The 9,627-nt window shown below is 36.7% G+C and overlaps 1 protein-coding gene across 6 annotated transcripts; it reads left to right on the forward strand.

Moving 5' to 3' along the window:
* Positions 1 to 3,719: 3,719 nt before the first annotated feature.
* Positions 3,720 to 8,002, forward strand: LOC107800872 (uncharacterized). Of its 6 annotated transcripts, none has more exons than XM_016624125.2 (9): positions 3,720 to 3,899; positions 4,079 to 4,168; positions 4,789 to 5,181; positions 5,912 to 6,315; positions 6,457 to 6,556; positions 6,649 to 6,708; positions 6,965 to 7,051; positions 7,210 to 7,338; positions 7,437 to 8,002. In XM_016624125.2, exons 2-9 carry the CDS (start codon positions 4,085 to 4,087, stop codon positions 7,740 to 7,742), a joined length of 1,563 nt encoding a protein of 520 aa, XP_016479611.2. In that variant the 5' UTR covers positions 3,720 to 3,899; positions 4,079 to 4,084; the 3' UTR covers positions 7,743 to 8,002. The 6 variants fall into 6 exon arrangements, 5 of the variants coding, with proteins under 5 accessions (XP_016479611.2, XP_016479612.2, XP_016479610.2 ...); XM_016624126.2 differs by having other exon boundaries at positions 3,777 to 3,899; positions 4,082 to 4,168; XR_001651513.2 differs by lacking the exon at positions 3,720 to 3,899 and having other exon boundaries at positions 3,944 to 4,168; positions 6,965 to 7,046.
* The last annotated feature ends 1,625 nt before the right edge of the window (positions 8,003 to 9,627 follow it).

Consider the following 9,627-nt stretch of genomic DNA (forward strand, 5'->3'; position numbering starts at 1 on the left):
TTTGCCGAATTTTTTATGAACGAGAGAACATAAAGGCAGTCTGGTGCACTAAGCTCTCGCTATGCGCGAGATATGGGGAAATAAAATAGGATATCATTTTCCCCTTATAATCTATCTACTTTGATCTTTTCTTTTTGGAAAAATAAGCCTGCTGCATGACTAAAAGGTAAAGTAACATTTCAAGCTATATATCCAATACTATAAAATCTCAAAAAGAAAAAACTTCTTTCTCCTCCTTTATTCTCCTATCTAACTTTTAAAAACTTTTCCAAAAGTTTATTTTATAAATGTATAAACAAAAATTATCAGCATGTCGGTTTTTCTTCTAAAAGTGCACAAAAAGATAGACCCTCATGTATTGACAAAAGGCAGAAAATCAGTCACACGTGGTGTTTGTTATCCTCTAAAACCAAAAAAAGGCAGTATATGAAACTTCAGCAAGAATGTTTTGGTGATGACTAATGACTGATAAAAAGCATGCAAAGAAAAAGAGCTCTTTTCTGCAAACATATATGCAGTGAATTGAGCTTTTGACTCGCTAACAAATTCTGTTTCCTTTTCTTATGAGTGACAACAAGAACGCCCGATGATGAGATTCTCGATCGATTTGATCGAATTTCAAAAATAGTGGAGCGTTCTCTCAAGATCTTTTTACCTCACACGTTTAGGCTCATATTATGGGCATGGCTACAGTTTCAAACATTAAAATAAAGGGTTTAAGTAATTTTCTACTTTATATTGTAAGTAATTGATTGTCAATCTATCTTAAAAAAAACTTTTAATTATGGGCGAAGATTTTAAAGGGTGGTCCGTCGAAAAAATTACACTGCATATATATAGATAAAATATTAGGTTTTAAGATATATAACCAGATGTGGAGCCAAAATTTAAAGCTTATGGGTTCGGAGCTATAGTCCTTTTAAGTGACTGGGTTCTAAATTAATAATTTGTACATATTCAATGAATTTTTTAAGACAAATACATGGATTGGACCAATGCGACTGGGTTCGGTCGAACCCGTACTCGATGGGCTTGCTTCGCCCTCTATATAACATATTCTGAATACCCTTTGTTGAAATTTTTTTCCACTTCTTTCAAGTTTGAACACCCTCAAGTAAATTTCTAACTCCGCCATTGCTTTTAATAGCAACACGTCAAACTACTATGTTAATGGTAATTAAAAACAACGTTTTAAAAGGCGTTTTCGGGACAAGCCCTATGGCGAAGCGCACCAAAAACACCCTGAGGCGATGGTGTGGGGTGAAAGTCTCAAGAGGCATACGCCCAGGCGTTTGAGGTGTACGCTCGGGCATTTGAGGCTCGTTTTTCAATGAGACGTAAGCCTGAGAGACTTTTTAAAATTAAAACAAAATTTGCTGAATAAGTCCTTCATATAATATCGAATTTTTCAAAAATCAGCTTGATAATTACTCAAAAGTTTTAAAAAGGAACTGAAATGTAAAAGTCAAGTCCTTTTTTATTGAATGAAGCCCTAATTCATGGTCTTTTCCAATTTTTTATCTTGTCTCCTAGTCTGCTAATATCTCCCAAAAATAACGAATATTCAATTTTTTTTACAAATACAAAGAGAATTCCATTCTCCTTCGTAGTAGCAAGTTCAAAGTTTAAATTGCAGGTTGGTCATCCTTTTTGTTCCTCCATTTAAAAAACTTTATTCTTTTAGATTCAAGTTACTTGTGATTGCAATGATAAAAAAGTCGAGACCTACAACTCTAGGGTCGATCAGATCCCGGGAGCACCCCTAGTCCTCAAAGGTATGGACTCAAAGAAGTACATACAAAGGCCATTCCCCGAAGAAGCGGCCCCAAAACCCATCCCAAAGAAGTTCAGAATGTCAGAACTCCCTAAGTACAATGGTACCACTGACCCTAATGAACACGTTACTACATACACCTGCATAGTAAAAGGCAACGATTTAAAGAACGATTAAATCGAGTCCGTATTGCTTAAAAATTTCGGAGAAACACTCTCGAAGGGATCCATGATGTGGTATCACAACTTGGCTCGTTTTTTTTTTTTTTTTGTGTGTGTGTGTGTGTGTGTGTTGTGGGGTGGTAAAGCAACCAAATACTAAGGTGGTCATTTAAGTTTCTCCTTGTATTCCTTTAGGCTTTTGCTTTGGCCTTTCACTTTCAGCACTTTTGAGGTGACTCTCGCTATTCTCCTCTTGTTATAGTGCATGACCTTTGTCAATGGCTAAAAGCTAAAATCCCACTCCGACTTTATATCTCAACAGCTACTGATAAAGATTTGTCTTCCCTCTGATTGAGTGATATGGTCCTACTCTGATTTACGTATAGAGGTGGAAAAGAGAAAACAATTATTTTTAATACTAATTAATACTGTTCCAGGTTCCATATCTTTTATTTTGTTAGCATTTCATCATTGGTTCTCTAATCATGATTAGCAACAATTCTTTTTCCAATCTTGTGGCATACAATGTAGTAATAATATGTTTTACATATTCCTTGAGAGAACTTGCCAACAAAGAACAACTACGTTCAGCACTTTTTTTTTTTGTAACAATAGATGAATTATTGCATTTATATTTTTCAAAATCTTGATTTTATATAAAGTTTTAATATGAAATTAGTGGGTGTGCCAGAGGCGGATCCAGTATTTTAATTTTATGGATTCAGCATTTACGGTTATTAGTATTGAATTTTGTATATTTTTAAAGTTATAGGTTCAGACCCACTATATATTATAATTTTGAAGAATTTATACTCTGTATCAAAAGTACATGGACGAGGTTCTATAACATTACATACGCCTCTGGGTGTGCCTATACGTGCCACCTAAGATACATCCGCACGTAGCTACATAATAATTTACTTATGTGTGCTTGATTTGCTTAAGACAATAATAATACAAGTAAAATTAAAAACGTGCGAGATAAAATCTTGGCTAGACTCAATTCATAAAACTAGTCCTAACCCCATAAAATTTTGCCAAACATGCCTTCTAGAACATTTTACGTGGTACAAATCTGTTAGCTTTTGTTTTCGTCATTTGATTATCGGGCAAATGCATTAGAAAATATTGTTACTTTTTACCATTTAATCTACCATCTGTAACTTTTTTTTTTTAATTTAAAAAGGTCACTAGCTAATTTTACTTTTAATGCAAAGAAAAAGCTCCCACCATGCAAAAGGAAAAAGTGGCCACGACAAAGGCTCTAGTGCTTTTTAAGACAAGTGACTAGTCAAAATAGCCACATTTTCAAGAACCACAAACGAGCGACGCTCCTTAACAAAATTTGCAAACAGTGGAAATTAATTAAATAGATAAAAATAATTGTACAAAAGGTAGTGTGAAATGGACTCGCTAGTCATGTCTATTTTTGTGGGTAAAACTTTGACACTATTTATGTTCCTAAAAAAAAAGATCCATTTGTGTATTTCTTTAGAACTACATAAATATTATGACATGCGTATTTAATATTATAAATTTCAAAAGTCTAATAGTTAAAAAATATTATATATTAAGATCATAAAGTAAAGATTTTTTTTGTCCCTTCTGGAATGCTCAGTTGGTTTGGAAGGTGGTCATCCATACCGATTACCGTTTACATCCCTTGTGTGATTTGCGGGCTATTGCACGGGGTTTACCCGTGCAGAGTGTTCGGGAGAGGCTGTAGCAGCCGCCCGTTCCTCATTAAAAAAAAAGGTTTTTTTTCTCTCAAATCTTTACTAGTCAACTAAAGGAGGGGAGAAAAAAAGTTGTTTTTAACCAATGATACCATTCACTTTCTTTCCAACAACTTTGATTGGAAAATCGAATGCTACAGCATAACACTGATTAGGAATATATTATGAGATTGAACCTCTTTGCCATTATATAGAAGTTTTGATTAATTTTCTTAGGATACTTGTTTGGTGAGTAATTAATCTCCCTCATCTGCTCCTAATTATAGAGCAGATCTTTACGTGGCCCTCTTTTTAATTGTTAGCATTTAATGTTTTTTGGATGTTCTTGATCACTTGGTCCTGTTTCTTTTTGGGTAACAGTTGTCAATATCTGTTCTCATTTAAACAGTTTATGTTTCATTATGCAGCAGGATATGGGGCTAGAGAAGAATTATGCTGAGCTGAAAAGACAAATACCAGTCAATGAAAATCATAATTTTTCTAAGGAAGAAGTTGATGTAAGAAGCTTGTTTACCAAATTTTCATTTGACATTTGTACTTGCTCTTTCGAAGGCTACCTACAATAGATCCTTGTGGTCTGACCCTTCTCTGGACTCGCGCATAGCGGGAGTTTAGTGCACCGGGCTGCCCTTTATTTGTACTTGCTATTTTAGTTACAAAATTATGGTTTTTCATATAGAGAGAAAAAGGGGTAGCAAGATTAGCTGGAGACACTGAAACTTACAAAAAAAGAAGAAAAGAACTGACTGAAATAAATCTTCAGCTGTAAAATAGACTGCAAGCAATCCAGTCAATCGATCAACTAAGTCATCACGTCAAACTAGTTGGAATCGGCTATATGAATCTTATATTTCCAATTCTGCCTATTTTAGACTCATTGGAGGGGAGCCTTGGCGTAACTGGTAAAGTTGCTGCCATGTGACCAAGAGGTTACGGGTTCGAGCCGTGATAACAGAAGGGTAAGTCTGCATACAATAGACCCTTGTGGTTCGACCCTTCCTCGGACCCCGCGTATAGCAGGAGCTTAGTGCATCCGGCTATCCTATTTTAGACTCATTACACTGATCAAATCGACTTTTTGCTCAGCTATTTTTTCTTTGTTTCTATTTGCTTGTAGACTGCTAATGAGGAACTGATAAAAGAAGTTGCTGTTTTGGAGCTGGAAGTTATGTATTTAGAGAAGTATCTTCTTTCACTATACCGGAAAACATTCGCTAAGCGGTTAGAATCACTGTCCAAAGAAAGGAAACTTTCAGAAGTCAAGAAACACAACAACAAATCCATGGAAAATCCAATAACTAACAGTACTAGTCCTTCTTTGTCGCCTTTCGGAAATCCACCAGAAGAATGTACCGAGAAAAAAGGAGCTCCAAACTTAGTTGACACTACTATTCTGAGAAGCCACTCATCATTGTCTCACACTGCTGCTTCTTTCAAACCTTCGCCTTCAGTCGGATTTCTTGCTGATGCTGTAGATTCATACCATTCTTTGCCTTTATCAATGCTTGAGGTAAGTAATGTTAGAGAATGCAATGCATTTAAAGTTCACAGTATTATAGAATAATTAGTTGTTTAGCTGTAGGAGGAGTCTATTATTTGATTTGCTAGAATATTCAGTCTTTTAGTTATAGCAAGAGCACGGGCGTATCTAGAATAGAAGCTATAGATTCAACTGAGCCCGTAATTTCGGCTCAGACCCTATATAATAGTCAAAAAATTCATTGAATATGTATTATATTTTGAACTCATTCAATTCGACGGCATGTGGTAGCAGGGGAGGATTTTTAGCCCTAATTACGGGGCACGTGAACCATGGTCTCTCCGTCAAACTAGGTGTTTTATGTACGTATTTTCTAGAATTAGTCTAATATCATTTGTTGGCACTCATGCTGCCAAACGATTGAATGATGTATTTGGTTGAATATTGGGTTATTTATCGTGAGGAACAATGATCGATTCCCACTTAATTCTTTTTTTCTACTTTTTTTGGTGGGCACCCATGTTCAAGAAATTCTAAATCCGTCTCTCAGTGGTAGAATTCCGAATCTGAATTCCGAATCTGAACCGTACAGTTTAAATCTTGGATATGTCTGTCGAGTACTTTTTAGTTATAGGAGGAGTCTACTACTTTGTTTGTGTGGTTATTTAAAGCCGTATGATTAATGACTAGACTTAGTATTGCGATTATCTATTTGTGATGCGATGACAATGTCAAAATTGTATCATGTAATTGTAACCAGCATGCTCAGGTATCCACTTCAAATGGAAGAACAGCAGAACATATTGTTAACAGTTGTTCAAATCATTTTCGTCGTGTCCCAAACCAGCTGTCTGAAGAAATGATTAAGTGTATATCAGCCATATATTTTCAGCTTGCTGATCCCCCTTTGTTCAGTTATGATTACCCGTTCTCTCCAATCTCGTTATCATCATCAACGCTGGAATCTTTTCCTCAAGGTCAGAACGATATGGGGACTTTACAATGCGAAGAAAGTTCATCTTCCAATTCAACAATGAATAACCCTTTTCATGTTAAAGATTCGAGAGAATTTAGTGGATCTTTTGTCACAATGGTTGAAGTGCAAGGGCTTTGTCGAGATAAACGGAGGTTAGATGGTGTAGATCACATGTTACAACATTTTAGGTAAGGCTACTACCTCAATTTGTAGTTTGCATTTTCCTCTTGCAAATAAAGAATTGTACCTAAACATAAACCAAAAGTTTTTCAGTAAGATTTCCGAGATGTTTAACTTAGTACTGAAAAATCTCCAACTTGCCAATACAGGTATCTAGTTTCAAAATTGGAGGAGGTTGATCCGAGAAAGCTGAAACATGAAGAGAAGCTAGCTTTCTGGATTAATGTCCACAACGCGCTAGTGATGCATGTAATAACATTTCTGTTGCTAAAAGTTCAGCAAATTTCTATACTGCGTATCAGGACGTGAAGAGTTAGTAACAAGCATTGTATATGTTGCAGGCATTCTTAGCTTATGGAATTCCGCGAAGTAATCTCAAGAGAGTATCTCAACTTCTCAAGGTAATAATAGTCCGATGTCTATGAAAACTAATTTAGGTGCTTCAATGGTTCTTATAAGTCCAGAAGCAGAATTTGAAGTTTATGGGTTTCTACAACAACTTAATGCAGTAATAGTTGGGACCATAGTCAAATATCTATAAATATTTAGTGGATTTCTTAATACATATAGGGTAAAAGCTATTGGGTTCACGTGAACTCATAGATAACACTCTAGATCAGTAGCTGCTTATAACATGGAACATTTTTCATGTTACAGGCTGCTTATAACATTGGAGGGAATACAGTAAATGTGGAGATGATTCAGAGTTCTATACTAGGATGTCGATTGCCCCGAGCAGGTCAGGTAAATCCCATTCTTGCTTTTGTACTTCACTTCAGTCCCCTGATTCTCTCTGGTTCATGCATTATAGATTGTTAATTCGTTATTGTAAATGTTATGTATAATAATGAGTTTCACTTGTGTTCTCAAATGGAGATTATTGAACTTAATTTTTCCTATAGTGGATTCAATCATTGTTCTTTCCAAAGCAAAAGTTTAAGGCTGGAGATGCAAGAAAAGGATATGCAATAGAGCGCCCAGACCCTCGCCTACGCTTTGCTCTATGCTCAGGAAGCCATTCTGATGCTCTGGTAAGTGTGTCACATAAATTGAAACGGAAAGAAACTATTTTCTACTTTTGATATTAGTTTCGTTTTGCTTCACTTCTCACTCCGTGTATTATGTTTAGCTCCGGTTGTACACGCCAAAGAGAGTATTCCAGGAGCTTGAAGTGGCTAAAGAAGAGTACCTTCAGACAAACACAAGGTTAAACAAGCAACAAAAACTACTTCTACCCAAGAATGTTGAATCTTATGCGAAGGAAAGTGATTTGTGCCCTTCTGGTTTGATGGAAATGATACAACACGCGTTACCTGAACATTTCATAAAGAAATATCAAGGCAAAATATTGAAGAAAATTGATTGGATTCCTCACAACTTCACTTTCCGTTACCTAATTTCACATGAATTGCTTGAGTCCGTCTTATCCTTCTGATCGAATTCACATTCAAGTTGATCAAAAGAGTATGAGGAAGATAGCTCAAGATATCCTTTCAAATATGTTGTGCGGATTTTTCAAAATACACTGGAATTGCATATACTTGTATCGGATGCTTAAACACGCGTACTTTGGACATGTACCTGTAGTTGAGTCTATGTAATATAATCTGTGATTCAACTGTCATTTTCTCATTTTAATGAATGAGTTTTGTAATATTGTGGTTAAAAACTGCAACTCTTCTTCCTTTTGTGAAACATCTTTTAGTTTGAGCAGTTGCTCCACGTGGGACATGTATGCAAAAAGCTGAAAATGGACTATTGTTTTTAGGTTGTTTTTTATGGGCCGGTAAAATTTTGGGCGATATGATTCCGGTCGCCCAGATGCATGTACACGGAAATTTATGAATCGGGAGGATTCTAATTTTATAGCCCTAAAACGCCAAAAAACGAGGAGCGGTCATGGCGAAAGGATGTTTATTGTTCCTTAGGTCGTTTTTGATGGGCCGGCAAAATTTTTAGGCGATTCAGGTTCGGTCGCCCGGATGCATGCAGATGGCGTAAGCAATAGCACACGAAAATATGGGAATCAGACGCAATCCAGTTTTATAGCCCTAAAGCGCCAAAAAAATGAGGAACGATCATGGCGAAAAGATGGCTATTATTTCTTAGGTTGTTTTTTATGTGCCGACAAAATTTTAGGCGATTCGGATCCGGTAGCCCGGATGCTTATCGAGCGGAATTCCAGTTTTATGGCCCTAAAATACCACAAAACGAGGAACGGTCACGGCGAAACGATGACTATTGTTCCTTAGGTCGTTTTTCATGGGCCGGTTAAATTTTAGGCAATTCGGGACTGATCGTCTGGATGTACGCAGATGGCGTGGGCTATGGCACACGAAAATCTAAAAATCAGGCAAAAATTTAATTTTATGGCCATAAAATGCCAAAAAACGAGGAACGGTCATGGAGAAGTGATGACTATTGTTCCTTAGGTAATTTTTGATGGGCCGACAAAATTTTAGGCTATTCGGGTCTGGTCGTCCGGATGCATGCAGATGGCATGGGCTATAGCAACACGAAAATCTGCCAACTAGGCGGAATTCCAGTATTATGGTCCCAAAATGTCAAAAAACAAGGAACGATCATGATCAAGCGATGACTATTGTTCCTTAGGTCATTTTTTATGGTCTGGAAAAATTTTAGGCATTTGAGGTCCGATCGTCCGGACCCATACAGATGGATGGGCTATAGCAGACAAAAATTTGAGAATCGGGCGGAATTTCAATTTTATGACCCTAAAACACCAAAAAATAAGGAACAGTCATGGTGAGACGATGATTATTAGGTTACTTTTTATGGTCTTGCGAAATTTTAGACTACTCGGGTCCGGTCGCCCAAACCCATGCAGATGGTGTGGTCTATACCACACAAAAATTTGGGAATCAGGCGGAACTCCTATTTTATGACCTTAAAACACTAAAAAATGAGGAACGGTCTAGGCGAGACAATGACTATTATTTCTTAGGTCGTTTTTTATGATCCAAAATTTTAGATGACTCGGGTCCGGTCGTCCGGGCCCATGCAGATGACATTGGCTATATCATACGAAAATCTGAGAATAGGACGGAATTCCAGCTTTGGGCCTTAAAATGCCAAAAAACAAGGAACAGTTATGGCAGGGCAATTACTATTGTTCCTTAGGTCATTTTTTATGGGCCCGTAAAATTTTAGGAGATTCGGAGTCGGTCACCTGAATTCATGGAGATTGTGTGGATTATATAACACACGAAAATATGAGAATCGACATGAATTCCTCTTTTAGGGGCCTAAAACACCAAAAAATGAGGAACGGTCATGGTGAAACGATGACTGTTGTTCAT

The sequence above is a fragment of the Nicotiana tabacum genome, chromosome 5 (genome assembly GCF_000715075.1).
Source record: "Nicotiana tabacum cultivar K326 chromosome 5, ASM71507v2, whole genome shotgun sequence".
Classification (NCBI taxonomy): Eukaryota; Viridiplantae; Streptophyta; class Magnoliopsida; order Solanales; family Solanaceae; genus Nicotiana; species Nicotiana tabacum.

Bases quoted from the DNA above. Each gene is read 5' to 3' on its own strand.
- LOC107800872 (XM_016624123.2), top strand. From the start codon at position 4,073: ATGCAGCAGGATATGGGGCTAGAGAAGAATTATGCTGAGCTGAAAAGA. The intron at 6,316-6,456 runs GTAAGGCTACTA...TTGCCAATACAG, and splicing joins CACATGTTACAACATTTTAG to GTATCTAGTTTCAAAATTGG. The intron at 7,052-7,209 runs GTAAATCCCATT...TTTTTCCTATAG, and splicing joins GATTGCCCCGAGCAGGTCAG to TGGATTCAATCATTGTTCTT.